This window comes from Gouania willdenowi, chromosome 6, assembly GCF_900634775.1.
Source record: "Gouania willdenowi chromosome 6, fGouWil2.1, whole genome shotgun sequence".
Lineage (NCBI taxonomy): Eukaryota > Metazoa > Chordata > Actinopteri > Blenniiformes > Gobiesocidae > Gouania > Gouania willdenowi.
This window is the reverse complement of record NC_041049.1, coordinates 3,321,621-3,342,704: the sequence shown is the minus strand read 5'-3', so window position 1 is coordinate 3,342,704 and position 21,084 is coordinate 3,321,621. Positions and strand designations below refer to the sequence as shown.

The 21,084-nt window shown below is 35.6% G+C and overlaps 2 protein-coding genes across 2 annotated transcripts in view; one reads left to right on the top strand and one right to left on the bottom strand.

Moving 5' to 3' along the window:
* The window catches only part of lin7a (lin-7 homolog A (C. elegans)), a 49,709-nt gene extending 39,163 nt beyond the window's left edge, over positions 1-10,546 (top strand). Inside the window, exons 3-6 of the mRNA XM_028451247.1 lie at positions 69-140; positions 3,738-3,947; positions 6,129-6,344; positions 9,428-10,546. Of these exons, the coding sequence (XP_028307048.1) occupies positions 69-140; positions 3,738-3,947; positions 6,129-6,344 (498 nt within the window). The 3' untranslated portion in view covers positions 9,428-10,546. The remainder of the gene's footprint in view (positions 1-68; positions 141-3,737; positions 3,948-6,128; positions 6,345-9,427) is intronic.
* Positions 10,547-14,608: 4,062 nt separating this feature from the next.
* On the bottom strand, positions 14,609-20,809 carry myf5 (myogenic factor 5). The gene is made up of 3 exons (XM_028449673.1): positions 20,209-20,809; positions 15,582-15,660; positions 14,609-14,923 (listed from the first exon to the last, which is right to left on the bottom strand). Exons 1-3 carry the CDS (start codon positions 20,638-20,640, stop codon positions 14,730-14,732), a joined length of 705 nt encoding a protein of 234 aa, XP_028305474.1. The 5' UTR covers positions 20,641-20,809; the 3' UTR covers positions 14,609-14,729.
* Between the last annotated feature and the right edge of the window lie 275 nt (positions 20,810-21,084).

The following is a 21,084-nucleotide window of genomic DNA, read 5'->3' as shown; positions in this document are numbered from 1 at the left end:
TAAAGGTTGAAAATGAGATTTTCCAAAGATTGAATTTCTATTTTCTGTCTCTTGTCATTGTCCTGCAGGTGTACCAGTACATGCATGAAACCATCACAGTGAACGGATGTCCAGAGTACCAGGCCCGAGCAACAGCCAAGGTAAGAACGGCTGAATCCACGCCTCATCAGCACCAGGAAAACGAAGGAAAGTAGCTTTAGTGTGTGTGAATGATGCGAGTCATAAAATAACACGACTACTGAACACCGCAACACAAAGTTTGGAGGGAATTAACTGGAATTAGCATAATGAGTGTTAGCACAGCGAGACGCGCACCTTTAATCACGGCTGAATCTCAGTAATTAGCACCGATTTTAGAGTTTGTGGAATCAATAAAAAGAGACTGTTTCTGTTCAGTGAGAAAGCAGAGAAGAGAAGCTGCTCAGAGTCTCTGCATCAGTAGCTGGGTTTCCATTACAGATTCACGCTAAATAAAAGCGATATTTCTAAATATCGACAAAGAAAAACTGTGCTTTGAATGCGTTTCCATTGAACGTTGTTTTGGGGAAGATCCTCAATCCTCGTAACTCATTAAATCTCATCCCACAAGACTTTGCTACAGGAGGACGGACGCTCCAAAGCTCCTTAAAAAACTCTGCATTCCTTTGTTTTCTCATGTTTAATGTGGCACTAAAATTATTAAAGTCTAATGCTAAGAAATGTTTGGGTCTTCTGTTTACACGTACCGCGCCATGTTTTCTTGGAGAGAAGTGGTCATGTGACCAGGTATGTCACGTTTTTGCGTCACATTTCAATCTCAAAATGTCTGAAATTCCTCCTCATGAAACCATAAAAACATTTAGCGACATTTGAGTGTTTTTTTTTTCAAAATTCAGGTGGTTTCATCTCCAGTTTTGATTGCGCTATTTAAATTTTTACGTATTTCCAAGGGTAATGCAAACGCAGCTAGTGAAGAGGAGAATCTGATCTGTGCTAATAATGGTAAAGATGTGGTAGAATGGATGGAACCTGAAGAAGAAGAAGAAGAAGAAGAAGAAGAAGAAGAAGAAGAAGAAGAAGAAGAAGAAGAAGAAGAAGAAGAAGAAGAAGAAGAAGAAGAAGAAGAAGAAGAAGAAGAAAGGTACAGCTACAGGGCCCAAAAATATCTCCAAAAATATGTGCATCATCAACAAAAACAAAAGGAAACTGGAAACACACACAATGACTCCCAAAACACTTAAAATGACACAAAACAAAACAAAAATGACTCCATAAACACGCAAAAACGTACTCCAAAGATGCACAAAATATATTGCTAAAAATAGACATGAGGACACTGAAAACACACACAATGACTCCAAAAACTCATAAAATGACAAATACACACAAAAAAAACACACAAAAATTATTCCATAGATACGTAAAAACTTACTCCAAAGATACACAAAATATTGCTACAAATATAAAGAGAACATACTGTATAATGACAAGAGACAGAAGGATGCTGAAAAAACACAAAATGACTCCAAGAAAAAAATAAAAATAAAATGACGATAATAGACTAAACAAAAAAACATAGAAAATTACTTTAAAAAAAAAAAAAAAAAACACAAAATGGCAACTAAAATACACAAAAATGACTCCATAAAAACAAAAAATCGAAAAAAATATATCTTAATGACAACAAAATCGACCTTGAACACACACACGACTCTAAGAAATACACAAATATGACAACTACGTGTTCACGACACTAAACACAGAGCCGAGACCCATTTTTGGGTCCTAACCCAAGAGTTGAGAACCACTGCTCATGATATTGCTATTTTATTTTCAGCTCAGTTTCTTCACTCATTTATTAAGTCCTTGTCTGAAGCCTTTGTTTCAGGTCATGTGACTCTGGGTTGGTGATGTCACTGCCCGTGTGCGTTCTTTCTTCGCACAAACTCAGATAAAATAATGAAGGTCGATGCACCGTGAGGCCAGGACGAAGCTGCAGTGCATGCTGAGAAGCTGTTGTTTCACTTCAGAGCAGAGAAAAGAAGGGAGGAAGATGAAGCTGATCATCATCATCATCATCATCATCAGTGGCAGAGTTTGAAAGGAAGCCGATCTGAGAACAGGGACGATGCAGCCTGAAGGGAACGTTGACGACCTCAAAGTGTCAGACAGTCGTGTCTGGGAATCTTGATCTTCTGACAGAGCTGTGCACGTTTTGATTTCTTCTCTCTCTCTTTATCCTCCACTGAGAAAACTAATGCTGAAAATGTTTGCAGTAAAATAACAATTAATTAATACGCGTCAAACCTTTTAAAAAAAATAGCAGGACACAGCAGGATTGTCCTTAAAGGAGCATAAGGCAGGATTTGTAAAAAAATAAAAATAAACATACATTTGAAGTCTTTTAATGCTAATGGATGATGAAACGCTCTAAATCAAAGAGAATGAGTCCACACACATATTTCTATCTATTGCTTTGAACACACTGTGTGATACATGTTGTTCAAATTTCTCGTGCAGTTCTGCAGACGTGACGTCAAATGACGCTGATGCACGTTCTCAACGGCTTGAATAAAGGAAGTAAAAAGAATGAGAAGAAGACGTCTTAGACTGTAAGAAGACAAACACAGTGGGCTAAACTACTGTTTGGTTCCACAGAGGCATGTGCACAGGTCTTGCAGTAAACAGTCACATGAACGGCCAGTAAATAAATAACCGTGTCATAGTTAGAGAACGGATCGGGACGCATTTTCTCGTCCGAGTCCGAAACAACAGTGAAAACCTCATTTTTTTTCTCAAAGAATAAATGACATATTTATTTGTTTTAGTGGTAAACACTGATTTTATTAATAAACAACTGTTAATGTCAACATCGGATCAGCTCACGGGTAACAAGAGAAAGTGCGCAGTGCACGCAAGAGACCCATCAGATCTATTTACATAATCTATGTATGAAAGATAAGAATAATCCATGTTATTGTGCAGAAAAACGAATGTTTCAACGATGTATTTCTTTATAATTGTTCTCTGCTCCATCCTCCCTGCATCGTGGATCACTGGTCTCACTGTTACAGTTACAGCTGCATTATTCAGGGCTACAGCAGCTGCAGCAGGAAAGGAAGAACGCTGCGTGCAAACAACACTATGTGACCGAACCCGACCACCAGTTATAAATATCTGTCTGAACCCGACCCGTCCAGTGACGTTGAGTATCCATCATCTAGTTACAGTATCAGCTGTGCTCTGGTCTGAGATATTTACAACTGAATGATTTGGTGAAAAGACAATAATTTACGTGTTTTCTGTCTTTTTAACTTTCTCCTGCCATACAAATTGGATGGTCTAAAGGGCTGGATTTTTGACACGTGCTCAACATACTTTTACATCATTTTTACATGGAAAAAGTGCTAAGTAGCGCTAATATTGAGATCGTTCCATTCCCATTCTCTGCGGCCCACTTGAAGTCAAACTTATCCGTGTTTGGCCCCTGAACTAAAATGTGTTTGACACCCCTGTTCTCAAGGTTTGGACCCCGAAATGAGACTAAAAGTGGAGGACAACTAACCCTTAAAAAAACCTACGGAAGATGCAATAATAATATGTTTTTAAAATGGTTTGAAGCTAAAAATGATCAAAAAAAGAAAACATCAAAGTGAAATTGACAGTTGTCTCATTTTGGAGCTTGTTGGGATGTTTTCTGTAAAACCTTTGCTGTGTAACTTATTGATCTGTTTTTCTGGTTTCTCTCTCCCCGTCAGGCCACGGTCGCGGCCTTTGCAGCCAGCGAAGGTCACTCCCACCCACGGGTGGTGGAGCTCCCTAAGACGGAGGAAGGCCTGGGATTCAACGTGATGGGAGGCAAGGAGCAGAACTCCCCCATCTACATCTCACGCATCATTCCTGGAGGCGTGGCCGAGAGGCACGGCGGTCTGAAGCGAGGGGACCAGCTGCTGTCTGTCAACGGCGTGGTGGGTCTCTGAACCATAGATAGAGAACCTCCTCTAGGACGCCTTCAGGGCCCCAAAACCAGAGGCGGAGTTTGAGATTCTTGCCAGGGAGGCAAAAAACTAAATATAATTAAAATATTAAACCGTCTCAAGATTCACACCAACCACAATGTGTGTAACATATACAACAATGCAAAGATGATTAGTAACATAATTAATAATGTGGACTATAAAGATTTGCGTCAAAGGGTCGTTTAATGTTGTAAATTCATGATAAAATATTTCTGTTTCATTTCTGCTGTAGTACCATACATGAACTGCTGGGTGCAGTGTCGCTTCACCATTTACATTGTAAAGAAGTATTGAACAACAGAAGAACCAACCTAAAGTCTCAAAAGTTTGGGACCATTTCACTGAAAACTAATACACATCTGTGACTTGACACTAACAGTAATACATACTGTTTCATGGCAATTCAACTATTTGTATATTATGTACATTATTTTAATAATTAAAATAAAACTGTAATGAAAACCTTTGACCACTAGGGGGGGCAATGCTCCCTCTATATCTCAGCCCCTTTAAATTCCTAAATTGTATTTCATGTTTTGCTGTCGTGTCTAAACAACCAACTAACCATTTATAGAGGTCTCTCGTAGTCAAACGTGACAATTGGGAACAGGCAGAAGAAATGCAATTACTATCTATATTGTACATGTGGTTTGCTAGGGTGACCGTATTATGATTTCCCAAAAAAAAGAGGACACTTGGGCCGACCTCAGCATACTCACAAAGTACTCAATATTTTCTTGAATCTACCTTGAAACGGCAAAATACAAGATAAATAACTTGTCATTATCAATTAGGTTTAAAAGTATAAAAAAATAATGTGCACAAGTAAAAGAAAAGGTTAACAACATTTATTTATCCAGAAATTTAACTTTTCTTCAAAAGAAAATGGGCATCTTTATGGATTCCATCACGTGCACGTAAAGTTCCCGCATTGACAGAAACTAGTGGGATTTCTCAGGTAGAGCAAATATTAGTGAAGTTACGGCTTTTAAAATATATGTTCCAGAGATGCATTCAGGGTCCCTGGGAAACCCGGATATTTCCATGAGTGTAAGTCTTTATATACAATAATACATATATGATTATGTATGAAGTAATATAGTTTATTGATCCTAGTCCCACTCTTCACATTTTAAACCAAGTATTTCAATTTAGCATTTTTAGTTGTAAAATAAGATCAGTGACATCACTAATTGTCACTGTTGGCCCCGCCCCTTTTATAAAAGATGGCAGTGGTTTGGTCCTCTCACAGCTCTCAGTGAGCATTGATTGACAGCTCCATGTGGAACTGTGGAGCGCTGTGGGGGCGGGGCTGCTGTGAATGGCCGTGTTTTAACTACACTAAGAGCCACGCCCATAACCAAGACATTTTTTGAATTTCCCCCTAGTGGCAGGTCAGCAAAGACCCGGTGTACGACTTACACTTTAAAGTCTGGCCGGTGTCACGGTCTGAGTTTATCTTTATACTGAGACTATTACCCTAACCCTAACATAATCCAATAAACAAATAAAACATGTGTCCGTTCACTTTGAAAACAAAAATAAAGAAAAATGTTTTTTTGTTTTTTTTAGCATTTTTCGGTAGTGCACATGTGCGCACATACAATCTCAGTACGACGTGAACTCAGTACATGACACCGGAAAAGTGAAAATGTTCGGGTAAAAGCGGACGTATGGTACCAGCTAGCTAAATACAGCATTAGCGGCTAATGGAAACACCATGAAGTTTGCAAAACTTCCTCAAAGTAATAATTCCAAACAACCTAATACTCACAAAGATGAAGATTTCCCAAGATTCAACATTTCAGAGCCAACACAGAGAATGATCCTGTTGGGACTGATACCTGTCACTTATTGGTTGGATATTCACTAAATTAAATGTTCTGTATTTTATGTATACGTAGAAGTGCAAACTAGGGCACAGTCAGGGTTAGGTCTTTTGATGCCCTGGGAAAGAGTGAACTTTGTCTTTGGGGGGGTGCTATTTGGCTCCCCTCCAGCAGATGACACCCTAGGCGGCCGCCTGGGTTGCTTGGTGTCAAGGCCGGCCCTGGGGACAAAACTGTTGAAATGACTCGTTTATGTGTCACGTGTGAGGTGAATTAAACTGTGTTGGTGCTTTCTTTGCAGAGCGTGGAGGGTGAGCACCATGAGAAGGCGGTGGAGCTGCTGAAGGCGGCCAAGGACAGCGTGAAGCTGGTGGTGCGCTACACGCCCAAAGTTCTGGAAGAGATGGAGGCGCGTTTTGAGAAGCTACGCACGGCTCGACGACGGCAGCAGCAGCAGCTGTTGATGCAGCAGCAGCAGCAGCTGAACCTCAGCTCACAGCAGAACCACATGTCGTAGGTGAGGCGCTTCATCGCCTTCAGGGGATGGGCGGGGCGGGCGGGGTCAGGGACACCAACAGAACCAGCACTCCTGTTACCATGGAAACGATGCGCTTTTTCACCAGTATTTCAACCCTTTCAAACACCAATACAGGACCCGAGGGTCCCATTATCAGAAAATTAAGTCAGCTTTTTGATTAATGACCAATCTAAGGATTCATACACGGTTTTTTGAGTAAATGTCTGGGTTTTTGCTGTCACTTTGTAGCCTATATTGGAGTTCTTTGTCATTCTGTGTATTTATTGTTGTGGTTTTGTGTTTGAGTAATTTTTGTTTTAAATAGTTTTTTTTATTTATTTATTACTTATCTTAACATTTTACATGATCTAAATGTTGTTTTTCTGTTTTTTTTCAGTCATTGTATGTGTTTTTGGACTAAATTTGTGTATTTTTGTTGCTTTTCTGTTTTGATTTGTGTGTTATTGGAGTGTGTTTGGTCGTTTTGTTGTTTTTCTGAGTCATTTTGTGTTGAAGTCATTTTCATTCTCATTTTTTTCCCCTGTTGAATATGTAATATTTGGAATATTCTATTTGTGTATTTTTGTTGTTATTTTGTGCAGTTTTTATAATAATTTGCATTTTATTTCCTTTGTTACAAATTTTTTATAACTTTTTAATGTCTTTTTGAGTAATTTTGTGTAATGTTTTCATCATTTTGTGTGTTTTTGGACTTCTTTTTTTGCAATGACTCCTGCATGGGCCACAGACAGGTGCCCACGTCTGTCCTAAATAATCTAAATGTAGAAGAGAAGTTACTCACTCCTAATAATTACAGATCAAACCCTTCTGTAACCTCCTGTTACATCTATAATCTCTCTCCTCCTGTGTGTGATGTTATCAAAGCGTCTGATTACTGAGTTCAGATGCAGACTCTGGCTTTTCATGCATTTTTAAAAGGATGAGTCTGATAAATTCCCAGCGCTGCTCACTCATCGTCTTAATGTGGAAGCGTTTGCTGATCCTCCAGAAACTCCTGCTGGCACAACGTTTTTCACCGTTTGTATAAAACGGCCCATTTCTTAATGGCCCTGATAAGATGTTGGGTCATTTCGTCTCTGGTGGCAGAACGCTGACGCTTTTCAGTAAAAACTCACGAGTTGCAGAAACAGTGTAAAAAGAAGCAAGGGCCACATCCAGCTCCCCTGTCTAATTTTATGTGGTCTCCAAGGTAAAAGTACAGAATGACAGAAAAATGCACAAAACAAAAGCAAGAATACATAAAAAAAATACAAAGAATTACAACATTGAAGGAAAATACAGTAAAAGAAAAGAAAAACATGAAAAAACTCCAAAAACACACAACAATAAACAAAACATTAACAAAAGCAGACAAATTTACTAAAAAAAACATACAAAATTACTCTAAAAAATATACAAAATTACAGAAAAAAACAACGAAAATACACAAAAAGACAAGAAAAACAACGAAAGTACACAAAAAGACAAGAAAAACACAAAAAACCACTCAGCAAACCCACAGGACTAACAATTAACTGAAACAACAACAAAAAATACACAAAAATTGCTCCAAAAAGCATTAATTTTGCTGGAAAAATACACAAAAGGACAACAGAAATGCACAAAATTGCAATCATAAGTAGCAAAAGAACAACAAACATACACAGAATGACAGAAAAACACAAAATTACTGTAAAAACTCTTTAGTTCTTTCCTGTATTAACGCACGGATTGGTCATTATTCTAAATGCTGACAAGAATGTTTATAGTGGCCCTTCGATCAAACAAATACGTTTTTGCGACCCCCGCTGTTTTCCTGAGTCGTTTTGTGTATTTTTGCTCTCATTTTGTGTTTAATTCATTAATTCAATTAATTTTATTTATTTCATTGTGTTTTCATTAATTTCTTGTTTATTTTACTATTCATTTTGGGTATTTTTCTGTTATTTTGTGTGTTTTTGGAATACATTTGTGTATTTTTGTTGATGGTTTGTATTTTTTCACTCATTTTGTGTGTTTTTGTTGTTTTCCTGAATCATTTTGTGTTTAAGTCATTGTCGTTCTCATTTTTGTGTTATGTTTGGAGTCATCTATGTGTTTTCTGAGTAAATATTGTGCAGTTGTTTGTAATAATTAGTATTTCATTTCCTTCTGTGCATTTTCTTGTAATTTTGTATGTTTTTTTTGAGTAATTTTTGGGGTATTTTTCTGTCAATTTTGATGCCCACATCTGTCCAAATAATCTAAAGATTCAGTTCAGAAATCTCGTAAGAGATGTATGCCAAAAGTGTTTCATTATGTGAATACTTTCATTTTTTATTCTTTTTTCCAAACTTTTTTGAGTGAAACATACATAGGGTATAAAAATGTGTTTGTTTGATCGGAGGGTCACATGATCAACATTCATGACTCAGCATTTAGAATAATGAGTGATCTGAGCATTAACACAGGAAACAACAAAGAGTTTTTATTGCAATTTTGTGTGTTTTTTTCTCATTCTGTTTGTTGTTATCTTGCCCGTTGTGAAGCTTTTTGTGTATTTCTGTAGTCCTTTTGTGTATTTTTCCTTTAAAATATATGTTTTTTGGAGTCATATTGTGTATTTGTGCTGCCATTTTGCATTTCTTTTTTGAGTAATTTTTGTGTATTTCTGTTGTCGTTTTACTTGTTTGTTAGTACTGTGGGTTTGCGGAGTCATTTTTTTGTGTTTTTCTTTTGTTGTCATTTTTTGCAATTTTGTATATTTTTTTGAGTAATTTTGTGTATTACTGTTGTCGTTTTGTTCATTTTTCTGGTAGTTTTGTGTGTTTTGGGAGTATTTTCTGTGGGTTTTTTTCTTATCTTTTACTGAATTTTTCTGCAATGTTGTAATTCTTTATATTTTTTAATGTATTCTTGCTCTTGTTTTGTCTATTTTTCTGTCATTTTGTACATTTACTTTGGGGGCCGCATAAAATTAGACCGAGGGCCGCATGTGGGCCCCCGGGCCGCCTGTTGCCTATGTCTGTTTTAGGGGATCAGTCGCCTACTCTTCCTCAAACGTTTCTCTCAGCTTGTTTTTCTTGTCGTTTGTTCGTCTGCAGGAGGTTCCAGAAGAAGGCGAAGTAAAGGATGAGAGGAGAAGCACAGATATCTACAGACCGTGTTTGTGTTGAAGATCTCTGAGGTAGAACCAGAAAACTCGCTCTCCTTCTTGGTCGTACCAGCTGTGACCGAGCAAGAAACCAGAAACCAGAGGCAAAGTCTGGGAAATGTGGTGCTTTTAAAGATTCGTCTTGCCCAAAGTCATCCATTGGAACCCTTTTCTGAGTTCTTCTTTGTACCTTTGATAAAGTTCCGGTGTAGCGTAAAATAATTCTATGGGCGCATGCGCACTAATAGCGTAATAAATATTTACACATATACGTACAATATTTGGCTACACTAACCTTTCTTTAGCTAATGTACCATCATCAACGACAGGACGTTGGGAATCCATCTCTGACACCTGTTTTTTTTTGACGTGGTATCCAACACGACGGACGCGCATGCACAGTTCGCCAGGTGCGCATGCCCATTGTCGACCGTAGGATTATTTTGACGATAGGGTTATTTTACACTACGCCGACTCTTGTGTTTTCGTCGTTTGGTTTTTGTCGCTCCCGTTGCGTATATGTTTTTTCGCTTTCGTTATTTACCCCGTCTCCGTCCCGATTCGGAGAAACTCTTTTCTATTTTCTATCTATATTGTAGCAAGAAACGGTTTTCTATCTGCTAGCGTTAGCAATAACACACGCCCTTCACTCTTTGTACATGACCACAATAAAAGCGTATATTCCATGCAGTTTAAATCCGGTCTTCGGTGCCATTTGAAGAGATTAATGATTTACAATAATAATTACTGTGCAATAACAACCCAGTCTCACTTCCTACGTATGCCTCTGAGGGCGTATAAATGCTACGCATCATTTGTCCAGTGTTTTCTACGAGGCGTACATCAGGTCACGTGACCACCACATCCCAGTTTTTATTAAGGAAGAAAAAACTTATTATTTATTTATTTTTAAGACCTTTTGGGCACTTACAGTATATAACGTTTAGCAACAAACCACGTTTAAAAAACGTGTGTTGTTTTTGAACAGATGCTAAATCTAAATCCTAAATGTTAAATGTTAAAATATAAATCTAAACTTTAAATCTAAATGTTAAATGTTAATTCCAAATGTTACAGGTGAAACTAAATATTTAGCTAATATGCAAATTCACCGGAAGTACCAAAATAAAAGCTCATTGAGGGAATGATAGACGGAATAGATTTAAATTTAACCATTAACATTTGAATATAGTATTTAGCATTTAAATGTAACATTATATTTATATTTAAATGTAACATTTATATTTAACATTTAACATTTAAATTTAAATGTAACATTTAGGTTTAACATTTAACATTCAGATTTAACATTTAGATTTAGATGTAACATTTAGATGTAACATTTAGATTTAACATTTAACATTTAGATTTAAATGTAACATTTAGTTTTAACATTTATATTTAAATGTAACATTTAGATTGAACATTTAACATTTATTTTTAAATGTAACATTTAGTTTTAACATTTAGATTTAAAAGCAACATTTAGTTTTAGCATTTAACATTTAGATTTAGATTTAACATTTAGATTTAAATGTAACATTTAGTTTTAACATTTAACATTTAGATTTAGATTTAACATTTATATTTGGAATGTAACATTTTGTTTTAACTTTTAGATTTAACATTTAGATTTAACATTTAACATTTAGATTTAAATTCAACATTTAGATTTAAATTCAACATTTAGATTTAAATTCAACATTTACATTTAACATTTAGATTTAACATTTAAATTTAAATGTAACATCTAGATTTTAACATTTATATTTAAATGTAACAGTTTTAACATTTAGATTGAACATTTAGAGGTGGTCACGTGACCTGCCATATGCACCGTTGAAAACACTGAGCAAATGATTCGTAGGAAATCTACGCGTTGCGCAGTGGACGAACGTAGTTATTCTACGCTTTGGAGCGAGACTGCGTTGAAATAACCGTGAAGTTACATGTCACAGACATTTCAATCAATCCCGACAGATTAACCGAATGTTGTGGAGAATTTTACGGTTGAAGAAAAAAATGATGCGAGAGCTGTTTATTTTTCAGAGATCTATTAAAAGTTTTACGCAGATTCTTATTTTAAACATACGTTACATCCGTTTCCGATCATTTTTGTCAAAAGAAACTAAACGTGTTTGATTGTTTATCCTTCAGTGATGTTTTCAGATTTCTGCAGATTCTTTGTGTTCGTTTTTGTGTTTCTTTTGTTTTGACGAGTAGATCTTTTTCTCAAACACTCTGTTTCTCTGATTTAATGTAAACAATGAATGAAATCACACAGAAAGTCACGATTGTGCTCCAGAAAAAGCAAACGTTCCAGTGTTTCAGTGTCAAATTCCACAAACTCTTGTGTCCGTTTTTGTATCTTCGTTGGAACTCTTTCTGAATCACTTTTTTTCGACACAGATGGTCTCGTCTGGCAACAAAACTGTTGATATGCAATTGTTATATATAATATATTTGTATAAATAAATCTATGTGCTTGTGTACAATGTGCTCTTCCTGATTTTCTGTTCTTTGGGGGTTCTCTATCTTATTAAGTTCAATGGAAAGACATTTGTCATATTTCCATCAGGGTCCCAAAAACAGCCTTTATTAACTATAAACTTTTAAATTGTTTTTAAATTTGTGATGTGAATAGGTGGAACAAACAGAATGTAACAACATTAGAGGGGAAAATAAAGATAAAATTACACAAAATGAGGACAAAAACACTAAAAAAAAAAAAAAAAAAAACTATTACAAAATGACCCAGGAAATGTCAAAAAAAAATAAAAAACACAAAATTAAAGCAGAAATATGCAAAACAATAAGTGCGAAAACAATTCAAGAAACACCCAAAATGACAAAATTGCACAAAATGAAACAAAACAAATATCAAAATAGCTCAAAAATACACAAAACTATAACAACAAAACGTTGTTAAAAAAAAAAAAAAAAAGAAAATGAATAAAAATGTCATCTTGAGAATAAAAGTTTGTTTTGGGGGGATCAAAATGTCTCCAAAATAAACAAAATGACAAGAAAAACACACTAAATGAGAACAGAATTATAAAAACGATAAATACACACAAATCAAGAATCACACAAAATGAAGAGTGCACAAAATAACAAAAATATGTCAAAAAAATAAAAACAAATCCAAAAAACATGAAACGACAAAAACAAAGTTTTATCTTAACAACAAAAGTTTGTTCTCACAAAACTGCAAAATTCTACAGGGACCTGACCCACATGTTGAGAACCTAAACGTTGGACAGGGCTCAGGTCACGTGCAGGTGCAGATCAATATTTATTGGTTTTTGAGGCCTGATCAGACAAGCAGCACACAGGTGGTCAGTACAGGGAGGCAGAAATAATCACAAACACATAAAGGTAAAACCCAAAAACACAGAGCGGAAGTAAAACAAGGAAAATGTCCAAAAGGACCAAAAAAAACACTTGTTATAGAATCCAGGAATTACTGACATGAAGCCCAGAAAACAAGTGAGAACCCATAATAAACGTCCCAGCACTGAAGTGAACCAAAGCCTCCTCATTTATACTCAGCAGCTGATCAATTGCAGCTGGTGATCGATCATCAATTAGCAGGAGGAAGCGAGCTTCCTGCCTGCCCTCCAAAATAAAACCCCATCCTGACAGCTCAGCTTTAGAGATAGAGTGAGGAGCTCGGAGTGGAGCTCTTTATATATATATATATATATATATATATATATATATATATATATATATATATATATATATATATATATGTGTGTGTATTTTTTTTTTTTTTTTCTAACTTTCTTTGTCTGTTGTTGTAATCCACGTTATTTAAATATTGTGAATTTTTGTAATATAATCATAAAATCTAAAGATTTTTTAAAATGATTGTTATTATTCTATTTAATAAACCTACATGAATGTTTTATTGTTTTGGAGATTAAATATAATTAACTCTAACCAGTGGAAGTGAAATAAACTCTCATTGAAACACCGCCACCATGTGGTAGTTCAGCTCTTTGTGTCACATTACACAGTGATTATTGTGTGAATGATGATGATGATGATGATGATGATGATTGAGGCCAGCCTCCTCCTCTTCCTCAGGATCACAACAGATGTAATTAGAGGCCATTTGTTTTCAAGGCAGAGGTGTTAATGACAGCCTGCATATGGTGAACACACACACACACACACACACACACACACACACACTGCAGTATCTTTTGTAAATTTGTATATTTTTGTTGCTGGTTTGTATATTTTTACTCATTTTTTGTGTTGGTTTTGTTGTTTTTCTGAGTGATTTTGTGTATTTTAGCTCTAATTATGTGTTGAAGTAATTTTTATTCTCATCTTTATTCATTTATGTGTGTTTTTGGAGTAAGTTTGTGTGTTTTTGTTGCATGTTTGTATATATTTCTCCCATTTTGTGTGTTTTTGTTGTTTTACACAGTCATTTTGGGTTTGTTTTTTTAACTGTCATTTTCTGTTTAAGTCGTTTTTGTTTTTTGGTTTCTTTCTGTTATTTTGTGTTTTTGGAGTAAATTTGTGTATTTTTGTTGCTGAGTTGTATATTTTTCACTCAGTTTGTGTGTTATTGGAGTCATTACGTGCATTGTTTGGGTTGTTTTACTCAGTCATTTTGTGTGTTTTTGCTGTCATTTTGTGCTTAAGTCATTGTCAATTTGTGTTTATATTTGGAGTCATCTTATGTGTCTTTTTTAGTAAATGAGTATATTCTGTTGTTAGGTTGTGCAGTTTTTTGTAATAATTAGTATTTAATTTTCTTCTGTGTAATTTTGTATGTTTTTTTTAGTAATTTGGGGTATTTTTCTGTTTTCTTTGGTGTTAAATTGTGTAGTTTTGTTGCTGGCTTGTATATTTCTTTACTCATGTTCTGTGTTTTTTGTGTGTGTTTTGGAGTCAATACATGCATTTTTTGGGTCATTTTGTGTTTTCTTGTTTTTCTGAGTCATGTTGTGACGCTGCAGTAACTTCAGTGATTGTGTGAGTGCTGTTGACGTGTGTAGCTCGTCTTGCATCTAAAAACTGGAGAAACGTCGACACAAAATGGCAAAAAAAAGAAATAAAAACATAGAAGAAGAAGAAGAACAGGAAGTGCAGATTTGGTCCCAAACCTCGGAGTGTTTAATGTTGACAGGTTACAGCTGAAGACAGAGTAATTAATGTACGATTTAAATATGCTGACACAGAACAGAGAATAACAGACTAAATAATAACATATTTACAGACACATGTACAGTTCACAGGTGGTGATACACAGGTCGTGACCCCGGGCTGTTCGGCCTGCTGGGCTCACACTCACAGAGGGAGGAAGAGGAGGAGGAAGAGGAAGAGGAGGCCACACCGCTCCGTGCAGCTGACTCCACCGACGACAGACGGTCCACGATGCTGGACAGGCACTGGAGGCTGGAGGCTCCGCCCACTCTATCACCGTCTGTGGGACACACACAAAACTGTTTTCATTACATGTATATATATATATATATATATATATATATATATATATATATATATATTTATTTTTTTTTTAACCAAAATACATACAGACAAAAACAGTCTTTTTAAAAAATCATATTACACATTTTAAAATTAAATCAATTTTAATTACAAATGTATCGCACTAAAAATAATTTTCTTCATCAAAACATTTTAATTAATTTACCTTTTTTTTTTTTTAAAGATTCACGTTACAAATTTTAAAATTAAATCCATTTCATTTTTTTTTTAAAATATCATGACATGAAATAAGCAAATTTACATTTACAGACATATTTTTTTAAATTTATCAATTAAATAAAAGGTCAAAATAAATGTAATCAAATTGAACTCAGTCAATATATAATAATAATAATAATAATAATAATAATAATAATAATAATAATAATAATAATAACATTCAATCAAAATTAGCTTTCATTTTGTAAAATCAATAAAGGTCCTACATTTATATCAAATTATATTCATTATTGACTATTACATTGTTGACATTTTGTATAAAATAATAATAATAAAACTACTGCATATTGATTAGATTCAAATGAAGTTTAAAGTAAAGACATGATAAAGTTTTTTATGATGCTAAAGGCTCTCACCGTTCTTTGTGTACGTGTAGCTGCTGCTGTAGTTAGCATTAGCATTTAGCTGCTGCCACACCGGACTGCTTCCGTCCGCCTGGAGGAGAAACAGGAAGTCAGGTTACTCTCAAATCCCCGGATGTAAACATCCAACCAATCCCCGTAAATTGAAAAAATAATTACAACTTTGGTGGAATCAGATTACGTCATAACCGGTGTTCACATGTATGGCTAAAATTATGTCTCAAAATGTTATGATTAATCTCCAAAAGACGATACATTTACGGGGTAAAATAACCAGCTCTGACCGGTCCGTCATAGTAAATGCTCCGGGCGGAAACATGAGGGTGGAACCATAAACCACACTGAAGGACCTGATCACAAGAGTTAATACAAAATAACAATTAAATAAAATAAAAACGTACATTTTTGTCCATAATTTACGGTTTTCAGAGGCATAGTTGTTGCTTAAAGTCAGATAGAGAAAAACAGAGGTGTAAATAGTACTGATGTATCCTAGAAGTAGAAGTACTGATTGAAATTGTACTCAAGTACAAGTAAGTCAGAGAAAAAATACTCATGTACAAGTAAAAAGTAGCTCAAATAAATAGTACTCACAGTAAAATTTACTAGATACCCATGTTTATTTTTGGTAATAAATCTTGATACGGTTCCCTTGCATACAGTAAACATCTCGTGTATAAAAAGGATGAGATTAAATCTTACACAATTAAAATTTTATTTATTTTCCACAAAGGCATTTGTATAAAATAAAAGCTTTGTCAAAATGTACAATCAGAATAAGAATCAAAATAAACTTCAGTTATTCCCGTAGGAAGAAAAAAATAATAATAGAAATGAAAACGACACTGGTATTAATAATAATAATAATAATAATAATAATAATAATAATAATAATAATAATAATAATAATAAAATAAAGTGTATATATATACAGTAGATATGTAAACAGATGTTCAGTAAATGTAGAGAGTGATTATAGTCTTATAAGTCCCAACTGTGTAAATTTAATATATAATTCTTTTTAAAATAAAATAACACCAATGAATTCAATTCAAAATAATAAAAATTCTCAGATTCTAAGTATAACTACATTTATGAACTTTAAAAGTGAGAAAATAACCTCCATTCAATGCTGTTTTTGGCGCCATGCATTACTTGTAATCTGATTGGTCGGCTATGATGTGATGCATTTGATTTCATTTTTTATGGTTTTGATCATTTCAAAAACAAATGACAATAATTTACTCAGTAATGGTTGGGTGTAGAAATGTAACAAATTATTTATTTTAAAACATACTGAAGCACAAGTCAAATTAGTGATTTAGAAATATACAAAAAAAAAAAGCACAAGTATCCATAAAAGCAACTCACTGACTTCAAACAGTGTCCTAGTTGTTGCCAAACAGGCAATAATAAACAGTGTTATAGATGTGTTCATAATAACATTTGGTAAACAATAGTTCAATGAGAAATAGTGCTCCCAGACTAATTAAGGAATGAGGTTTTTATAATGTGTTCTGTAATCGTTGATTGGCCCTAAAAGCTGTGAAACAAACAGGCAGATGTGATGTGTTACGACTAATAAAGGAGCAGAAAAAGAGGGAAAAACATGCCTTCATTTTTCCCCGAACAGGCTCATAAATCCCAAATCCCAAAGTTGTAGGCCTCTTCATTTCACATCCCTGCCTGGCCCAGAGCGTGCCCAATCGATTGAACCAGTGGAAGCAACACCAGTTTGTGCAAGATGACACTTTAGTGCCAGTAAATCTGCAGAAAATCCTGGCAGGGCAGCACGTCAGCGCTGGAATGTGGAGGGGAGAAGGCTGGCAGACTGACTCAGGTGGGGTGAGCGGGGCTTTATGGGGGGCTGTAAAGTGTGCAGTGGTGGGAAAGACATCAGTGATCCTGGGATGGAGCAGGACTTCCCAACTTAGAATATCAACAGTAACCACAAAGTTAAATGTGTTTTTTAGTGTGTTTACCTGAGATTTAACGTTAATTAATTGGAAAAGAAACAAAAAAAAAAGATTTAGAACGTTTTCCAAAACTAAAATCTGTCAGGGATTAAGTGCAGAGTGATGCAAACCAGCAAAAATACTGCTTCAATATATTTTTGTTGCTGTCTTGTGTGTTTTTAGGGGAAAATGTGTATAATTATTATAATTATTATTAGTTATTTATTTTTTGTCATTTTGTGAGTTTTTAGAGACATTTTGTGTATTTACTTTGGGGGCCACACAATATTAGATCGGGGGCCGAATGTGGCCCCCATGGGATACAACACACTCCGTTTGAGGGATGGAGCAGTGTTTCCCAACTTATATCAACAGTAACCATAAAGTTAAGCTATTTTTTTTACTGTTTAAATGAAATTTAATGTTAAACAATTGAAAAACAATGTGGAGAGTGATGTGAACAAGCAAAAATCCTCCTTCAATATATTTGTTTACATATAGTTTGTGTGTTTCTGGGGTTCATTTTGCATGTTTTTGTACTTATTTTGTGAATTTTTGTACTTTTATCTAGTTTTCTGTTATTTTTCTGTATTTTTTTTTTTGACGTCTTGTGTGTTTTTTGGAAAAACATTGGGCAGGTTTTTTTTTGTCCTCGTACTGTATGTTTTGAGTATTTTTGTGTATTTTTGTTGTTTTAAATTTTTGTGTAATTTGTTGTCATTTTGTCAAGTTTTTTGTTATTTTTCTGTATTTTTGTTGTTGTGTGTTTTATTGAGAAAAAAAAAATTTTTTTTTAGAGTCATTCTGTGTATTTATTATGGGGGACGCACAAAATTTGATTGGGGGCTGAATGTGGCCCCTCCGGACCACCGTTTCCCATTTTTTTTTTTTTTTTTATTACAAACTGTTATTAATCATATTTACTGTATATGTATTTAAACATTTCTCAGACATGAAACATGCACCAAAGACCTGACGGATTCATGTGAATAGATTCAGTTCCTCGTGCAGTGAGCTGTGGTTCCTGGAGGTGTAGTGTTCCGCCTGCTCGTGTGTGTGTGTGTGCTCTGAGCGTGGACTCAGAGCAGCCCATGGTGTATAATTCATATATTAACGCTTGCTGCACAAGCTGTGCAATAATGTATAGATTATTGACATATAATGAGCAACAAAAGGGACAAAAGATCTTTAACAAAACTGTTTTTTGTGATTTCTTTCAACTTGTGATGCAAATTCAATAACTTACATTTGAATGTCACATTAATATGTGAGAGGATTGATGAAACTAAAGGTTTTTTTGTAGAAAGTGTGAATCAAAAGTGTTTATTAACCCATAAACAGAAGAAATTTGTACATAAATGTTTAGAATTATTTTTAAATGTGTAAAAATCACAATATTCATTATATTTGATTTGAAATTTCCAATTTCCTGGACAATTCTCTGTGTTCTCCTTAACAATGCAGCATTAAACAAAGTTCCCATCACACATATTAATGCTGTCATAATTATTTATATAATATAAGTGCCATAAGATGACTTTGTTTGTTGAGTTTATATGAATTGTTTTTCGTTTATTTCAACAAAAAGGAAAGTTTTGAATGATTTTTAAAGAACTTTAAAACAAATAAAATGTAGATACACAACTCACATTTTAACTTTTTATGGATATTAGTATGTTTGTAAAACCGATGTTTTAAACAAAAATATGATAATGTGATCTGAGGGTTACATTATCAACTTACACGTCAGCATTCAGAATAATGACTGATCAGAGCAGTAATACAGGAACGCACAAAAGGTTTGTGTATTTTTGTAGTTATTTTGTGTATTTTTTGTGTTCTTGTTCCTGATTCCTGTTTTATTTTTTTATTTCTTTATCTTTTTTGGGTGTATTTTTAGGCATTTTTTAAAAAAAATATATGTTTTTTTTGTGTATTTTGTATAGTATTCTGTAATTTTTCTGTTTTTTTGTTGATGTCCTGAGTTTTTTGCAAAAAAAGTTGGTTTTTTTTAATCATTCTGTTTGTTTTTGAAATAATTATTGTATTTTGCGTGTTCTTGTTCTCGTTTCTTATGTTTAGTTTGTTTTTTGTATATTTTTATGAATTTTTGTTATTTCATATTTTTTGTGTATTTCATACACAAATACACAGTTTTATATACACATTTTTCTGTATTTGTGTTGATGCCTTGTGGGTTTTTTGAGGAAAAAAAAATTGAATGTTTGTCTTTTTTGTAGTTATTTTGTGTTTTTGTATGATTTTGTGCATTTTTGTATAGTTTTCTATTATATTGTATGTATTTTTGTTATTGTCTTGTGTGTTTTCTGGAAAATTTTTGTGTAATTTATTTTGTCATTTTGTGAGTTTATGGAGTAATTTTGTGCATTAGATTGGGGGCCGAATGTGGCCCCCGGTCGGCCGTTTGCCCACGGCTTCCCTGACTGTTATCGTGAGACTTTTTAAAGTTATTTTGTACGATATCGACTAAAATGTTACGATACAGACTGAAATGGTCAGATTTCTCAGTGAAATCTAATGCATTTAATCATATTTATACATATTTAAAACCTGCACCAAAGACCTGACGGATCCATGTGAAGAGATTCAGTTCTTTGTGCAATAAGCTGTGGTTCCTGGAGGTGTAGTGTTCTGCCTGCTCTTACCGTGGGCTCTGAGCAGCTGGACAGCGGGCTCCCCGGCTCGGAGCCGCTCTCTCCGTAAAGGTTCTCCACGCGCTCTCGCAGCAGCTCCTGCAGGCTCTCGATGTAGTGGATGGCGTTGCGGAGGATCTCCACCTTGGGGAGGCGCTGGCTGGGGTTGGCCGACGTGCAGCGGCGCAGCGCCTCAAACGCGTGGTTCACTTTCTTTAGGCGGCGCCGCTCGCGCATGGTGGCGGCCCGACGGCGGTCCACGAAGCTGGACTTGCGCTTGCAGGCCTTGCAGGCCCACTGTAGGCAGTGGCCCGGCTGGTGGGGGGCCCCGGGGGCCCGGACGTGCTCGTCCTCCTCTGAGCCGCACATGTCGGCGCCGAGGCCCAGGTCCTCGCTGTCGGGCGAAGAGGCGTAGTAGAGCTGCAGCGGGGAGAAGGCGTCCATGGTTCAGGAGGACTAGAACCCAGGAAGAACCAGATCCAGGAAGAACCAGAACCAGGAAGAACCAGATCCAGGAGGACTCAGGAGGACACGGGAGGACTCTGAGGGCTGCCAGGGGTCTCTCCCCCCTTTTATGCCCCCAGGCCCGAGCCCCAGGCCACCATTGGTCAGATCTAATTACCATAGCCCGGCTCGCACCCCCCAGGACCTCACCCCCCTCCCCCCCACCCCCTCAGTGCCCTGCAGAGTTCCCACATCTGCACTTTGGTCTGTTTTCACAACTCATCAACACTTCTCAAGCCTCGGGAATCTCTCCCTCAACCTCCAGGAAGGAACATCTGATCCTTCACCAAAACCTTCAAAACGCTCTGCAATGATTCACAAAAATCTATTTCACCTTAAAAAGTGACTTTACGTTGAAAATCAGGCACTAATGAAGTGGCCACA

Bases quoted from the DNA above. Each gene is read 5' to 3' on its own strand.
- myf5 (XM_028449673.1), bottom strand. From the start codon at position 20,640: ATGGACGCCTTCTCCCCGCTGCAGCTCTACTACGCCTCTTCGCCCGAC. The intron at 15,661-20,208 runs GTAAGAGCAGGC...TTTCTCCTCCAG, and splicing joins CCAGCTGCTCAGAGCCCACG to GCGGACGGAAGCAGTCCGGT. The intron at 14,924-15,581 runs GTGAGAGCCTTT...TGTGTCCCACAG, and splicing joins CTACACGTACACAAAGAACG to ACGGTGATAGAGTGGGCGGA.